At 45.6% G+C, this 18,005-nt stretch overlaps 1 protein-coding gene across 1 annotated transcript in view; it reads left to right on the forward strand.

Annotated features, from left to right (window-relative positions):
• PAK5 (p21 (RAC1) activated kinase 5) overlaps positions 1–18,005 on the forward strand; it is a 157,899-nt gene that overhangs the window by 62,806 nt on the left and 77,088 nt on the right. Inside the window, exon 3 of the mRNA XM_044454402.1 lies at positions 8,817–9,031. Coding sequence (XP_044310337.1) covers positions 8,817–9,031 — 215 coding nt within the window. The remainder of the gene's footprint in view (positions 1–8,816; positions 9,032–18,005) is intronic.

An 18,005-nucleotide genomic window follows, 5' to 3' on the forward strand; every position in this document is an offset into this window, starting at 1 on the left:
CCAGTGTACATAGCTGTAGTACCTCTGATACCGGAGGATGCATGTAGCTGCCGGGACTAATTAGCACTGATACCCTTGTCCTCGACATGCTTTGTCTAGTCCCCTTTAAAAGCTGACCAAATGGGGAGCATCATGACACACTGTGCAAGTTAATTCCCTAGTTTAACTACACACTGTGTGAAGAAGCACTTCCTTTTATCTGTTCTGATCTCCCACTAGTCAGCTTCATGGGATGACCCTGGGTTCAAGAGCTATGAAAGAGGGAAAAAAATGTCTCCGCATCTACTTTGGGTAGACTGTGAATAATTTTGTAGGACTCTATCCGGTCTCTTCTTCCTCACCCTTTTTCTAAACTAAACAATCTCAGCTGTTGTAGCCTTTCCTTACAGGGAAGTTGTTCCAACCCTCTGATCATTTTAGTTGCCGTTTTTGGCACCTTTTCCAACTTAGCAGCATCCCTTTTTCAGTGTGTTGACTAGAACTGTACATAATATTCCATGTGTGGTTGTATCACAGATTTGTAACAGGGCCATCTGGTCTTGGCAGTGTTATATCAAAGTGCTTTCTTAATTACACCTGTCCTGGAGTCTGTCCCTTTTTTTTAACATCAGCTGCACACTGGGTCAGTCACTGCTGGCTCAAACCTTACCAATTTATACTTGAAGTTGAGAATTTTTTTTTATTATTTTATTTTATTGTACCCACTGTTCATTACACTTTACACCTGCTACCATGGTGTCACATTTGCCTATTTTCCAGTTTGAAGAGATTCTTGTAGAACTCCTCATAATCTATTCTTGTTTTAACCATCCTGCTATCTCCAGCAAACATGGCCACTGTCTATTATTCCTACTGTCTGGTTTCTGTTCCTTAATGAGATACTAAGAGGACCTCTACTTTTATTTAATGATTGCTGCTGCTGCTGCCGCTGCTAATAACAATAACAGTAGTGGTAGTAGTAGTAGTTGTTGTTGTTAGGGGTCGTATAGGGATCTTTCAGAAGGAAGAAATATACTGGGAAGATGCAAATGATTTCGAACCAAACAGAGATATTTATGTGTTGTCCTATGTGAATATACATCAATAAACCTTCTGTTATGCACTGTCCTTTCACTTGCAAAGGTTTCTTTCTCATGTTATCTCAGCAGGCAAAACCTATTCTCACTGAGCTACTAGAAAACACACAAAACTTAACCGACCCTATAAATCACCCTGTTTCCAATTTAATAGCCCTGAAAGTAAATTCTGAATGTGCACCATATTACTCTAGTAAAATACATGGCACTTTACAGCACTGTACAGAGATAATGTTATTTATTACAGTAATTAAACAGTGAATATATATGACAGGTTTATAAAGTGCTAGAAGGAGCAATTAAACTAAGGCTAGGCTCTTTTTCCATATTACTGTTATGGGCCAAATGCAATTTCAGTCTGTGCAGAACGGGTGCTACTGCAGCGTCAGGTTTTTGACATGGGTTTGTAACTAATGTTAATCTTCCTTAGGACAGACCCATTGAAATGAACAGGATGTACATTAGATCCACACTGGGTACAACCCTTAATGGGCAATCTTGTGCATTGTTCAGTCAGAAAAAGGTCCTGCTACTCCCAGTGTGCCCCCAGACCTTTCTGTCTAAAGGTACATTGAATTGTGCCCTTAATGTTGCTGTTCAGACTGACTCTGCTCTGTACTGCTTGGCATATGCTACTTTCACATGCACCTAAGTCAGCTTCACAGCAAGCTGATCACTGATGAGGATGGCTTCTGGATGCTGCACAACAGGTCCTTGTTTGTAGAAGGTCCTGGAGTGCACCACCGACCCGATCTCTCGTTGATCTTTGATGCTCAGAGGCAGAAGAGCGTTTCTACAGGCTAAGTCTGTAGCTTGGAAGAAGCCATTCAGAAGCATGCAAGCACGCCCAAGGACAGGGAGCTTTGCAGAGGCACCTCTCAGCAACACCAGGGGTAGAATCATCATGGAATTCACCATTTAGCCAGCCAGAATCCTCTGCTCATTTTCTATAGTTTGCCAAATATATTTTACCAAGCTTGTGGGCTTCTCACAGGCAACAGACTGGCCCCTGTGTGAACAGAGTGCTGGACTAGATGGACCCCTGGCCTGATCCAGCAGGGCGCTTCGTAGGTTCTCATATGTTTAGGCAAGGCTTTTCCGGAGATGTTACTCAAGAGATAATAAATAAAAGTCCACCTCAGGTAATTATCAGTTCATGCGTAACATGCCAGTGTTGTGCAGGAACGTTGGCTTGGGGACCCAGGAGGTGCAGCTTCTAGTCCTCACTCAGCCAGGAAGTTCACTGGGTGACCTGGGCCAGTTGCTCCCTAAACTACCATCCAAGGTAATTGCTGGGAGGTAGATGTACTGTGCCTTGGACGGCTTGAAGGAAAGGAAGGAAATAAATGCAACAAAGAAATAAAGTGTCCATGCTATCTTGCAAAGCATAACTGATCCATCCTTGTTGGGTTTACTCAGAATTATATTCCACTGAATGCAGTCAGGCTTATGCCCAAGTAGTTGCGCATAAGATTGCTCCCTAAGGCTGCCATCCTATACGCACTCGTCTGGAAAGAAGCCCCACTGAGCGCAGTGACCTGGTTCACACGGCCTTGTTGAAGCTGCACCAGGTGCTGGTGGAGGTCAGTGGACTGTTTATCTTCCCGCTCTCCACTTGACAGGTCACCCCTGTGTGGCAGCATGGCTTGTTCTTCTTCGTGGTGTCCGTGCAGTCACACCTGCGGGCTTGCTGCAGAGCACAAGGCCTCGATCGATCGGAGAAAACTTCCAAAGCTCAGTGCCATGGAGTGCGCGGGAGCCCAGCCGGCCCCTGCACAGGTAGCATAAACGGGGGGGGGGGGGGGGCTCCTGCCCAGTCCCTCTGTTCCTTTTTGACCGCACTTCGAGCTTCACCTCAGATCGGACCTTCTGCTCGCTCTACTTACTTGTTTCGCCATTTTACTTTCTTTTTTTCTCTCTCCTCTTACTTCACTTAAAAAAAAAAAAAAAGGATTTTCTTTTTTGCGCCTTTACTTACCGCTCTTGGAGAGAGAGGCCTGCTGCCTCTCTCGCTCTCCATCCCACCCTGCAAAACCCCTCTGGGTTTTTTTGTCTTTCCTCCTCCCTTTCTCTTCCTTTCCCTCTGCCATGTGCATTCCATTCCAACCACATGGGCTACTCTGCTCCACGCTGCTGGCAAGGGGCACATTGTGGAGACCTGCCCGCACTGCCAGGCTTTTAGAAAGCAGACATGCCAGCAGAGGGCCACGCGCCTCCAGCAAACCTTACGGCAGAGGGCTCTCATGACCACCACCCCCTCCAGGGCTGACAACCCCCCGGCCGAAGGTGCCTCCAAGCCCCGCAGGGCTAGGAGGACAGCAGCATTGCCAGGAGGGTGCCCCTCCTGCGCCCCAGTGCTGGCAAAGAGGAAGACGTGCCATGCCATGGGGCACCGTGCTCCCCCGCCACCAGGAGGAGGCCCTGCCCAGCTGATTTTGACTGGCTTTTCGGAGGCCCGCACTCCCTGCAGCCGGCTGAGGCTCCCAGCCTCCAAATGAAGGCCCCACCATGGACGCCATGCCCAGAGCCCTACCGCCTCATCCTCCGACGACACTGCTCCTTACGAGCATCACCAGCACCCCCGCCACTCTCCAGCCTCCCCGCCCAATCCCAGGTCACACACACAAGACCGTGGGAGTCGGCGAGAACACGCTGGGACCACGTGGCACGCTGAAGAGCCTGGCAGGAAGTGGGGAACACGGAGCCGGGAATGCCACGCCGCGGCCTCCCACCGCCGCCAGGACTCCCCCAGTGGGGAATCAAGCCACGCCACCAGGCCCAGGGACAGGCCCCACATGCACCGACGCCCCTGGCCCAGCGAGGACTCATCAGGCGATGCAGCCTACACCAGCCCCCCCCCCCCACCAGCGCCGCCGTTCCCACAGCCCTGCAGTTCACTGTGGACGCTCACACGCTTCTCACCGGGATCATCAAAGCAGGAGCAGCCGCCACCAGCATTCGCCTTCACAGGACTCAGGTCAGAGCCGATCCCCGGCTTTGGGACGCTCCTCTTCCCCTGCGGCTTCCATCCACTCCTCTGATGGCTAGGCCCTGGTTAAGGACCTCTCTTTCTCTCCTGCTACCACACACCACCTCCTGCAGGACCTAGGGCTCCTCATCAACCATGACAAATCTCTTCTTTCCCCCACACAGTTCATATTCTTCACAGGGGCTCGCCTGGACACTTCCCTCGCCAAAGCCTTCCTACCACAGCCAAGGGCAGAAACCCTCACCTCACTGGCCACAGCTGTCAAGGCCGCACCTCTCTCCACTTCCCACACCACCCAGAAGCCGCTGGGCCTCATGGTCTCCATGGTATCGGTACTGCAGCCCGCAAGGCTCCACATGAGACCTCTTCAGCTGTGGTTCTTGGAAACCTTTGTGTATAACGAAGATCCCCACACAACCCATCTAGCCCCACCCGCAGCGGTCAGGGAGTCCCTCGGCTGGTGGAGCCTCACAGCAAACCTCACCACCGGCATGCCTTTCCTTCCCCCTCAGCCGTCCGTGACCATCACCACCAACACGTCCAACACAGGCTGCGGCGCCTTCGAGCCCCTGGCCATGTCAGACCTCTGCCTTCTCCCCTGGAAGACTGCATTCCTGGTGGCCATCACATCTGCTCACTGTGCCAGTAAACTAGCCGCCCTGCGAATCGACGCCTCCTTCACCACGCTTCACAGGGCCAAGGTCATCCTCCACCCGGACCCATGCTTCACCCCCAAGGTAACGTCCCCATTTCATGTGAACCAGGACGTTGTCCTTCCAGCCTTCTTCCCCAAGCCATCCACCCCCATCGAGGCCACCCTCCACCTCCTCGACATGAGGAGGGCCCTCGCCTTCTACAGAGTCCTGACTAAGCCTTTCTGCCGCTCTGAGCGCCCTTTCGTATGCTACGAGGGCCGCAGAGCTGGTGAACCCGTCTCCAGCCGAATGCTCTCTAAGTTTGTCTCCAGCACCATCACCCTCACCTACAAGATGGCAAGCATTCCACTGACGAACCGCCCGTGCGGTTTCTCCACACGTGCTCAAGCCACATCCACTGCGCTGCTCGCTGGTGTCTCGCTCCAAGAAATCTGTAAGGCTGCGACATGGTCCATGCCCTCGACCTTCGTCCGCCACTACCAGCTAGACATCCGTGCCAGAGGGGACTGCGCCTTCGGAAGGGCGGTTCTCTCTTCAGTTCTTTGGTGACAATAGCCCCTCCTCCTGGACAGTAAGATTGCTAGTCACCCGTAGGTGTGATTGCACGGAGGCCACGAAGAAGAAAGGCAGGTTGCTTACCTACAACTGTCGTTCTTCGAGTGGTCATCCATGCATACACACAACCCGCCCTCCGCCTCACTGGCTGTTGTCAGCTTCTCGCCCTGCATGGGCTAGGGCAGGGCACGGTCACCGTTGTATCCTTCACAGGTTCCATGGATCCCTTGCATGCCTGGGACAACTGAGGGAATGGGCAGGAGCCCCCCGCCCCCGTTTATGCTACCTGCACAGGGGCAGGCCGGGCTCCTGGAAGCTTTGGAAGTTTTCTGCGATCGAGGCCTTGCACTCCGTGGCAAGCCTGTGGGTGTGAATACACGAATGACTGACCACTCGGAGAATGACAGTTACAGGTAAGCAACCTGCCTTTTGAGGTGGAAATTACCCTGCTGAATGAGAAGGCAAGTTGTTCCCAAGTGGAGACTTAGGCAGATGGCAGATGGCATGTCCCATGGCTTGTTTAAGCCACTGTGATCCTTCAAACTGCTTAGTGAGGCTTTCTCTGCCATGACTTGGATGAGGTTGCAATATAAGGCAGCTGTTTTGCAGAAACCAATGATCTTAGGTTGCAAGCCTAAACATACTTATTAGAGCGTGAGTCTTACTGCAGTTAGAGGGAATTTCTTCTAAGTAGAATGCTTTAGATTGTGCTGCATATAACCTTTTTTTTTTTTTTTTTTTTAAGGAAGCTGAAGGGCTTCTGGTCCCTTCCTTTCTCCCGAACTTCTTGGAACTAGTGCATTTTCCTTGCACATTTGCTTAAAACTTCACAGTCCTGTGGGTGGAAGAAGGATGCCTAAAATAAAAACAAAACATCACCCATAATTTTGTTTTTTGGTTTTTTAATTATCTGGAGTCCCTGTGATTTCTCCACCCGTCTGGCTCACACTGTTCCACTGTTTCTTTTACCCAGCCATGGGTCTAAAAATAATTCTAAATAATAGAAAGCTAAACACAAATAACACAAAGTAGAAGGGGAAGAGAGGAAGTAGGAAGCACAGCCTAGATTTAAATTCAGTGCTTATTTTCTCAAAGGAAAGATATGCTAAAGTGCAAGTAGGTTGGATCTGCACGTGGTATAGTTCTTGGTTTGCATCAGTATGCACTGACCTAGCTCACCATTCACTTCCCAGGGAATCCAGAACTCCAGCTGGGCTGAAGATCCTGGGAGATGGGACTGCAACTCTGAACAAACTAACCAATGGGCGGGGGGGGGGGCACATATTCCCTCCTCTCCCACAGTTACTGGGTTGACCCGCAGTCCTGGGTGCATGCTGCACACATTGCGCCAAAAGAGGAATGCATCATCCAAGAGGATATGCATTTGCATTATATTTGCATGTGCTCATTCATATGTATAGCTAAACATTCAGAAACTAGTATAATTTAAATTGAAAAATAGCATTCATTCATTCATTCATTCATTCATTCATTCATTCATTCATTTCTGTACCTCCCAATAGCTGAAGCTCTCTGAGTGGTTCACGAATTGAAAACCATGAAATACAACATGACAGAAAGCAATAATGTATTTTTTAAAAACTCCAGTATGATATTAAAATATTAGCCAAATCAGACCTAGCAAATGTAAAGAGATGTAAGATAGAGTTCTAGATTTAACACTGAACAATTTAATTGCCTGAAAAAAGGGCTTGAGGAAAATGCAGTGTAGGCATCATCACACCTTATCAGAGAGGAGAGTACTGTAACTAAGTTCAGTCTTCTGTCCCAGTGTCAACTGTTAAAGCCCTGATAGCCCATACTTCTTACGGTTCTTAACATTTAAAGTTAACTTTAGCTGGGCAGAGTTCTCCTCAAAGAGAGAACTGTCCCCTGTAAAGTAGGGCACGGAACCACCTAAATCTAACTTTGCCACACATCAGATCAAATAGCCCGTCACCCTTTCCTGCTCGGAGGCTTCTGTGAATTAGCCTTTGAAGTACGTATCAAACCATCATTGCCCCTATTCCTCCCGGAGCCTAGATGGCTTTTGCGTTTATTTCCCCTTCACCAGTTCCAGTCCTCTGGCCAAAATTTGTTTTCCCCATCCGTCTTCTAAATGGGTTCTCCTCACAGGTTAGTCTGAGCTTTCCTGTATCCAGCAAGGGAAGTTGCCTTCTGCAGCGGTGCAGCGGTACAGAATTGGCCTCTTGCTGACTTCACACTTGAAGCCTGGCTCAGAGGAGAGCAGGCAGTCAAAGGGACGCCATGGGCAAATAGGGGAGCAAACGGTTTGTCAGAGGGAGGGGAAAGCCAGCTCTCATTTCTCCCCTGCTTACAAGCAAGTGGATCTTGTCAAAATGCTTTCTGCTTCTATTCCATTAAAAAAAGCCTTGCTATTCTGATTAAAAATAGCAGCAGTAGCAGCAGCAGCAACAATAGGACCAAATTAGCCATGATGACGAGCTCTGGAGTTGGACCTTCCAACATTATTTAAAAAAGAAAAAGAAGGGACTGTGGCAGAAGATGGGATTGCAGTCCTTTAACAGAGATGTCAGAGAATAAGCCAAAAGTCATTTGCATGCAAAACATGTATTCTGTCACTGATTCCAGGCTCCACCCTCTGGCTCCCAGCCTTAGCTTTGCAAATGCTGTTGCACTCCAGTCAGCCTCACTTGTGGCCAAATTGGCTAGGGATAATGGGTGCTGTAGGTCAACTGCTCCTGGGGATCCATGGATGGGAACCACTGACTTCTGGGCTAGATTGATCTAAATGGAAATGGTAACTTTGGCCACTGTCCTTGTGTCCAAATGACCTATCTAGCTGCAAGACTTCCAGACTGGTCCCTATCATTCTGGAGGTGGTCATAATATTTCTCAGTGAAGAATATTGGTACATGTTAAAGACTGACATACTAATTATGGCATCAGCTTGATAGACTAGAGCAAACCTGGGCATTGTATGCGGGCCACATCCGGCCCGATGGCTGACCCTGACTGGCCCGCATGAGGTCACTGGCAAATTAAAAGTCAGTGCAAATATACATCGTCATAATACAGATGCAAGCAATACAACTGCACTGCTTTTATTTTGAAGGATCTGCTAAATTGAATTGAATTTATTGCTTTTCATGTAATGTTAATGTTAATGTTTTTGTGAATATTCGTTAAATAGTGTTGTTCTGTGCTCCACATTTTCATTGTATCATTGTAATGTTTCATTTACTGTTTTTATAGAGATATATATTGAGCAGAGCTGTAAGTGTACTGGTCCGGCCCTTAGCAACTGTCAAAGTTTCTCATGTGGCCCCATAGGAAAATTAATTGCCCACCCCTGGACTAGAGGCTACTCCATCAGATGCATGAAGTGGTATCAAGCATCAATCATTCATCAATCTTCCATGTAGTCCAGAAAAGCATGTTGTATGTTCTTGATAACTTAACATCTTAATGCAAAGGTCTCTCGGTCTCTCTCTCTCTCTCTCTCTCTCTCTCTCTCTCTCTCTCTCTCTCTCTCCTTCCTTTCCTCCCTCTCTCCAGGTTTTCCCACCATGTTTGGAAAGAAAAAGAAAAAGCTTGAAATTTCTGGCCCTTCTAACTTTGAACACAGGGTGCATACTGGATTTGATCACAGAGAACAGAAATTCACAGGACTACCTCAGCAGTGGCATAGTTTACTGGCAGACACAGCAAATAGGCCGAAGCCTATGGTGGATCCCTCATGCATCACACCCATCCAGCTTGCTCCTATGAAGGTAGTGCTTGCTTCGTTTGCTCCTCCTCCTCCTCCTTTAACCCAATTTCTCTCTTACTGGAAGACCTCCATTTTATTAAATTTACAGGCTACTTCCCACTGCCAACATTTGGACTACACCAGCTTTCCCCATCCTGCCCCATGCCAAAGTTTTGAACCTCAACTCCCATTAGTCTTAGCCACCATAGACAAAAGTCAGAAATGCTGGGGTGGGGGGAATCCAAAACATCTGGAGAGGGCCAGATGGAGGAGTGCTGAACTACTGTGAGAGAAACACAAGGTAAGACGGTCACAGAACGCTGGCAATTGTTTACGAAGCTAGAAGGAGTTGCAGGATTTGGACACAGTAGATCCTCATGTCCAGTGAGCATGGCCACGTGCACATGGACTGGCTTCCTTCACTGACCACAGGCAGATGACCTGTGCATGAAAGGGCTCCAGGTGCACATTGGGTATGCATCCAGGAGGACTCCAGTTAGGGGAGTCTGTATTCCAGTTACCGCAGCCTGGTGTCATAGCCCTAAGCAATGTTTTGTTGCAATCACGAGCCTTCCCTCTACGTAAGGGTGCCATGCTTTGCTTTCCAGCACTGATATTGCAGTTCTGCTGGTGCAGATACCAATCATGAACCCAATTCCAATTCTGTCTAATTTCCTGTTCCATCAAGAAAAAAGATTTCCATCACCTGGACATATTTCTTGTGCAGATGAGCTGGACCTTTCAAAATAGGGACGCAGAAAGCATTCCTAAGCCTGCTGGGGGAGTAAAGCTCATTGAAATCAGTGGGATGACTTCTGAGTAGACATATTGTGCTGTAAACCCCATTGAAAGCAAAGGAGAGCATCTATAAATAATTGGCAGCATCCGCCTCTGGGCATGCATTCTGGCATGCGTGTCACTTTACCCCTGCAGTTCCTAAAATGATGACTATGAAGAGTTTTTCTGCATGATGCCATTTATGAGCTGTTAATCCACTGTATCTACTTTTGGTTCTACCATGCGACTGAAATCCAACCACTGGATGAGCCATATTTCCTTTCCTGCTTTCTGGAACATGAACTCTAGGTGGCACTGTGACAAAAGAAAATAGTGGAAATACCTGATAGGGCATAGCATTTTCTTTCATCTGCATGCGTACATGTCACATGCTCTAAATTAAAACTGGTCAACAAGCTAGTTGGATACGGAAGTGAAACCAGAGGGTCGCATCCTCTTCTAAAAAACCTGTAAAGCGAATGTGTGAACAACTGTTAGCAAGAAATGGCGAGTGCCTTGTGGGGAAAAGCCCCAAGAGTCTTTGTAAAGTGGAGCTCTCAGAATATGGGGAAGGAACCCCGAAAGCTCCATGAGGCTGGGGGGAACACCTATTGTCACTGATCACTGGTCAACCCCTACAAAATGTTTTTTGAAATAATTTTGCCCTCATCCTGAAGATAATCTAATTCCTCCCTCTTTGAATATAGTGGCAGATTGAGGGGGTTAGGTTGGGGAGTGGCATCTTCATTCAGAGTTAAATAACCAAGTAATGGGAAGTTTAAGGGATCACTGTGGATTTTAGGGATATGTAATCCTGGAAAATCCATTTCATTTGAGCCTGACAGACTTATACTGCATTTCCAGTCTGGTGACTGGAAACAAAACATGCCAGTTTTTTTTTTTTTTCAGGTTCCAGAAATCTTTGCAAAATATTCATGTACATTGAGAACTGAGATCTTTTGTACTTGTAGCAAATGGTGATTTGAGCAAATAGCGCCTTTTGCATAAACGGGATCTTTAAATCTGTGTAAACTGATTTGAAAGCTTGTGCTTTTAAAAAATATTTTTGTTACATGCACAGATCTGTTATATAACTCTGGGGACAGAATATTCCTTTGGTAAATACTGTCATCAGTTTCATCCTCTCATTGCAGCATCACATTCCCTAACTTCACAAAGACCCTGTCGTTGTCAATTTCGTCTAGTTCAGCACGGATACTACAATTTTCTACTAGGGTTACCTGACGTGTGCACATCAGACAGACATGTTTTTGAATTATGATTTCTGGTATTATTTTTCAGCTCCCGTGATTTCTACAGCTGAGGACATGGTTTTCTAGTCCCTTCCTTCCTTTGATCTTCCCACAGATACTACATATATAATTTCTGATTTCTTTCACTAATGTATTTGCTCAAACAAATGGGTTTTGATCCATTAATTTGTTTATGATTATTTTGCTGGTGGGCTTATTTATTTTATTTTATTTTATTTTTGCATTGAGCTAGGTTCTAGTGATAGAGCACCTAGTTTAAGTCAGGTCAGACCCATGAGGGGCTCAAATCTGAGATGCTGAAATTACCTGCTTTGCAATTTGCACAAATTTCCTCGTTTTTAAAAAAGGAGAATTCACACAAATGATGGTGCATTTTAAAAGCAGACATCTGCTTACTGTCTGAACTCATTCCAGAATGAATCAAGGAGAAACAGAACAGAATATCAAGGGCCAAGTTGGGAAAAATTCACTGAATTTTCATTCTCTCATCGTCTCACGGATTCTTTGCGCATCCCTAGTGGATTTGACTTTAAAAAAATAGTCATTTTAAAGCTATTAAAGCCATTGAAGAAGAAGAAGAAGAAGAAGAAGAAGAAGAAGAAGAAGAAGAAGAAGGTGGTGATGGTGAATACAATGGATCCTTAATTGCACAGGGCTGTTAACACTACCAAGGGATCTTTTGGCACTGGTCAAGCCTGGGGACAAAGGCAGGCATTTTCTTGTGTACATTCTGACTGTATCTCTTCTGCCAGCATAAAATGTCTGTCTCTATCCATTCAGCAAGACTTTATGTGGGTTACATATTCCCCTGGAAGAAATTAATATTACTTACCCTAAATTCTTAGACAGGATTAATTTAGGTGACTTGAATAGCAGCAGCTTTAATGAGTAACTGGGTTCATTATTTTAAAAATGAAGTCAGACTGAAATCTTTTTTCCCCTGCATGCATTTAAAGCCACTGTAAACAATTTTACTTTTGGAGCTGAACACTGAGAGCTTTCATTAATTGAGCAATTTTGCAGTGGTTTCAAAATCTGGAAACAGGCAACCAAAAACGACTCAGTAGTCAATTAATTTGCTTAGGTCGCCATGTGTATGCTTCAGCCACACCAGAAGCCCAGCATTTTCAGTCTCTGCAGCCACTTCAGAAAATGGAGAACAAAATCATTCTTGCTTTACCCTCTAGCTGGCAACTACAGACAACCACTTTGCCATGCTGTAGACATCTAAATATCTAGCATATGGTTCCCAGGCAATTCCTTTTGTCCTGTGACTAAGATAATTCAGGAAACTCCCTCTAACTGGTCTATAAATGGATTAAAACTGTCTCTTTTCCACTGGCCGTCATTCACACTGGCCACTGGGGAACCCAGTAGACGTAATTGTGTTTATTTGCCCCATTTACATCAGCTAGAAGGTATTGCTGGAGGAAGGGGACATGGAAATGAATGCAAAGATGTATTTTTATTTGCTTATCTCTTTAAGGCATGGGTTATAAATTCGTGCAGTTTGCATGCTAATGTAAACTTGTACTTTCCAGTACATTTGTACTTTCCAGATCCATCCATGAACCAAAACAGTCATCCTTTGGTATTCTCATTTTCCAAATTTTACAGTGCTATTCTCCACAATCAAAAATGGTTAGAGAAATGTGCATAAATGGGAAAGCACACACAACTACATGTCTACTAGACTAATGCAAATATATACAAAAACACATTATATAAATGTATATTTTAAACCGAATTTCTTGAAAAGTTTGTGAAAAGTGCACAAAATGTATGCAAATGGTCATACAACTTTGTTCTTTTCTTTTTTTTAAGAAAAGCAAATGGCTGGAGAAAAGGGATGGAATAAACTTAAGGCTAGAAAAATGAGAAGCTAGGTGATGCTAAAACTGGCAGACTCATCCTTCCCCATTCATGTCGACAGGGTTCACATAGTAATGCAACCCACCATGCCTAGCATCTTGCACTTCCCCAATATTTTGTGAAGCTTACCTTTATTCCACTGCACCTTGACGCTAGCAAATTCCTCCCTTTTAAAAGGTTGCTTTATATTGCACTGAACAGGGAATACCTGGACACAAAGCTGGTTCTCTCCTCCAGTCATCTCATGCCAACGAGGGAAACAGAGATGTCAGGAATGTGTACAGAGCTACCCAGAAAGCTGCTGAAACCCCTTGCCTTGCCTTGCAATCTCTCCAGTGCTACCAACTTCTTTCATCCCTTCCTTGGGGCATGCACCTAAAAATCCCAAGGAGAGGTCACCAGAGAATGATCCATAGGCATCTGGAACTTTTAATTTGGGGGCGGGGAATTGTATACAGGTGCACAGGAATAAATGTCCACTACTAGGACATTTGTGCAATTTGTTGCCCCCGTCTGCTGCTCTGCCATGAGATTTATACCATCTCCCGTTACATTCACTGCTTCACCTTAAGATTTGCCCAGTTTCTCCCCTGTGTTACTGCTTTGCCATGATATGTGGGAATGCTCAGCGATCGTTCCTCTGTAACCTTTATGTTTAATGGACAACGAGCCACAGAGACCCGTGTAGGGAAGTGACAAGGTGGTGGTAGGAACCAAAAGTAGCTGGTGGCTGCAGGAAAGAAAGTGCCAAGTTTTGAAATACAAGCCCAAATTTTAAACCATTCACTTTCTGGGTGCGTGTTTTGTTTTGTTTTTTGGCAGGGGGTGAATGGAATTTGCATTTTTTGCAAAAATGAGGGTGCACACAGTGTATTGGTCACCTTATTCACTAATTGTAACAGATGCGCACTTGCCATCAAATAGCTGCTTTCTCTAACACTGTTGCTCTCAGTTGTACGTTCCTCCAATGTAGTTCCTTAAGTGCATACATCAAGAAAAGCTGACTCGTATTAGTATTACATTACCATCTGCTGAATCTACAAGAAAAGAGTATATGTCTTAATTTCTCCCAAAATTCATTGCCAAGCAAACCAGATTCATTTGCAAAATGGATTCCCCCTGCTGCCTTCCTCCATACTAACTGCATTATGAATGTGTTTATTTTGGGTTAATTAGGATAGCGTATGAATAGATATGAGATAGAGTTTCTCTGTAGTGTTTGGAGGAGAGGCAGAAGAATACACGGATAAGGGATCAAAATCAAAGATAGGCTTGCTAACCTAGGGAAAAAAACAAGCAAATGGGGTAATCTCTTTATTAAAATGAAGCTCAGCAAATGAAGTCCTACTTCAGGTTCCCAAACCCTTTGAAGCTATTCAGGGAGCTGCAAGATTTAGTGCCTTCACTCCTGGTCTGACCATCTTGGGGACTGCTGTGCCAGCAGAGATTCATCAGGCCCCAGCAGTGCCATTATAATGAGTACATGCAAACAGCACCCCTTGCAGAAAGTCTGTCCTCATGGTTTAAGGATCACTGCTCCCTTGCTGCTGGATTAAATTGACAAAGTATACTCTGAAGGGAGGCTTTTAATTTAGTGGTGCTCTGCTTGCACTCAAGAGCACACTACCGCCTTCCTTTCTTGACGCCCTCCCTCGCCACACAGGAGAACTGTTAGAAGAACACAGGAAAAGCTGCGCTGGCTTAGAGCAGTGGGCCATCCAGGGCAGCACACGGGGGGCGAGGAGGAACCAGCTGCCCACAGGATGGGAGCAAGAGTGCTGCCTGCCCAAGCCCCGCAGCAGCTGGGGTACACCAGCATGTCACCCTGACAGCAGAAGCAGCATCTAGCCAGCAAGGCTGGCAGCAGTAGCTTTTCCCTCCATGAATCTCCAGTCCCCTTTTAAAGCCAAACAAATTAGTGGCCATCACTACTTCCTGTGGCAGTGAATTCCGTAGTTCAACTATAAGCTGTGTAACAGTTGCTTATTAGGATGCAGTCCTATCAATTGCACCCTTGGTGCTCATAAGCCACCAAACTCAGAGGTTTACAGGTGTCCAGCGCAGGGTGGGAGGAGTGGCAGAGTCAATCTCCACTCCTTTGCATCTCCCGCTCTGCAGTTTAGCTACACTGCCAGTTTTGGTTGTCACTTCAGAGAGGACAGGACGGAGGCTACAGGATACCCCACATCCTGGCAGCCCCGATCTCCTTCCCTCCTCACCCCCGACAACTCCTCCTTTATCCCCTCTTCAAAGTCTTTCCATCTTTGGAGAGGCAGATGGCACTGTTCTTGTTGCATTAGTCTTCATCCTTGAATCTGGGAATCCAAATTATTCTACGGACCCTTCATATAGTGTTTAGGAACCATACGGTCACTCACTTCATTCTTCCATTTCATTTCATTTCATTTCATTTCATTTCATTTCATTTCATTTCATTTCATTTCATTTGCTTATGTGATTCCTATATCCAAGAGAGATGCTCAAGCAAGGATATAATAAGATGAACTAAATTTAAAACTTCCAACCCATTACTGACGCAACAGTCTTAAAAAACCAAACTAATAAACCACAGTAGAAACTTGTTTTTTTAAAATAAGGTTTATTCTAATAAACCTATTACAAAGAAAAATTAAAAAGAACATCAATCATCAGAAACATCGGACCTGCTGGGTCAGCCCCCAAAATTTTTCTATTTTGTTGTTGTTTGTCGTGAAGTCGTGTCCGACCCATTGCAACCCCATGGACAACATTCCTCCAGGCCTTCATGTCCTCCACCATCCCCCGGAGTCCACCTAAGCTCACACCAACTGCTTCAGTGACTCCATCTAACCACCTCATTCTCTGCCGTCCCCTTCTTTTGTCATTTATTGTTCCCAGCGTTAGACTCTTCTCCAGGGAGTCCTTCCTTCTCATTAGGTGGCCAAAGTATTTGAGTTTCATCTTCAGGATCTGGCCTTCTAAAGAGCAGTCAAGGTTGATCTCTAGGACTGACCAGTTTGATCTCCTTGCTGTCCAAGGGACTCACAGGAGTCTCCTCCAGCACCACAATTCAAAGGCCTCAGTTCTTCGACACTCAGCCTTCCTTATGGTCCAGCTTTCACAGCCATACATTGCAACTGGGAAAACCATAGTCTTGACTATACGCACTTTTGTTGGCAGGGTGATGTCTCTGCTTTTTAGTATGCTATCTAGATTTGCCATAGCTTTCCTTCCCAGAAGCAAGCATCTTTTAATTTCTTGGCCGTAGTCCCAGTCTGCAGTGATCTTGGAGCCCAGGGGAAAAAAAATCTGTCACTACCTCCATTTCTTCCCCATCTATTTGCCAGGAAGTGAGAGGACCAGATGCCATGATCTTAGTTTCCTTAATGTTGAGTTTCAAGCCAACTTTTGCGCTCTCCTCCTTCACCCGCATCAAGAGGCTCTTTAGTTCCTCTTCACTTTCTGCCATGAGAGTGGTATCATCTGCATATCTGAGGTGGGTGATATTTCTCCCAGCAATCTAAATTCCAACTGGTGATTCATCTAGCCCCACCTTTCTCATGATGTGCTCTGCATATAAGTTAAATAGGCAGGGCAACAGTATCCAGACTTGCCGAACGCCTTTCTCAATTTTGAACCAATCAGTGGTTCCGTGCCCAGTTCTCACTGTTGCTGCTTGAGCCACATATAGGTTTCTCAAGAGACAAATAAGATGGTCATGTACTCCCATCTCTTTAAGAACTTGCCACAATTTGTTGTGATCCACTCAATCAAAGGCTTTAGCATAGTCAATGAAGCAGAAGTAGATGTTTTTCTGTAACCTTTCTCCATGAACCAGCGTATGTTGGCAATTTGATCTCTAGTTCCTCTCCCTCTTCGAAATCCTGCCTGTACTTCTGGTAGTTCTCGGTCCACATACTGCTGGAGCCTAGCTTGTAGGATTTTGAGCATAACTTTGCTAGCATGTGAAATGAGTGCAATGGTGTGGTAGTTTGAACATTCTTTGGCATTGCCCTTCTTTGGGATCAGAATGTAAACTGACCTTTTCCAATCCTGCAGCCACTGTTGAGTTTTCCAAATTGGCTGGCATATTGAGTGTAGCACTTTTACTGCATCATCTTTTAAGATTTTGAATAGCTCAGCTGGAATACTGCAACCTCCACTAGCTTTGTTGTTGCTAGACTTCCTAAGGTCCATTTGACTTCACATTCTAGGCTGTCTGGCTCGAGGTCAGTGACCACCCCATCGTGGTTATCAGGGATGTTAAGCTCTTTCTTGTATAGTTCTCCTGTGTAATCTTGCCACCTCTTCTTAATCTCTTCTGCCTCTGTTAGGTCCCTGCCATTTTGGTCTTTTATCATGCCCATCTTTGCATGAAACGTACCTTTCATATCTCCAATTTTCTTGAAGAGATCTCTGGTCCGCCCTATTCTATTGTTTTCTTTGCAGTGTTCATTTAAGAAGGCATTCTTATCTCTTCTAGCTATTCTCTGGAATTCTGCATTCATTTGTTTGTATCTTTCTCTTTCTCCCTTGCCTTTCACTTCCCTTCTTTCCTCAGCTATTTGTAAAGCTTTCTCACACAGCCATTTTGCTTTCTTGCATTTCTTTGTCTTTGGGATGGTTTTAGTTGCTACCTCTTGTACAATGTTGCGAACATCCATCCATAGTTCTTCAGGCACTCTGTCTATCAGATCTAATTCCTTAAATCTATTTGTTACCTCTACTGTATATTCATCAGGGATATGGTTTAGGTCATACCTGAGTGGCCTGGTGCTTTTCCCTACTTTTGTCTAAATTTTGCAACCAGAAGCTCATGATCTGAGCCACAGTCAGCTCCTGGTCTCGTTTTCACTGACTGTATAGAGCTCCTCTATCTTTGGCTGCAGAGCACATAGTCCATCTGATTTCTGTGCTGACCGTCTGGTGATGCCCAAGTGTACAGTCCTCTCTTGGGTTGTTGGAAAAGAGTTTTTGCTATGACCATCGTATTCTCTTGACAAAATTCTGCCAGCCTGTGCCCTGCTTCATTTTGTACTCCAAGGCCAAACTTGCCTGTTATTCCGGTTATCTTTTGGCTTCCTACTTTAGCAT

The sequence above is a fragment of the Varanus komodoensis genome, unplaced genomic scaffold (genome assembly GCF_004798865.1).
Source record: "Varanus komodoensis strain SLA01 unplaced genomic scaffold, ASM479886v1 scaffold7_3, whole genome shotgun sequence".
NCBI lineage: Eukaryota > Metazoa > Chordata > Lepidosauria > Squamata > Varanidae > Varanus > Varanus komodoensis.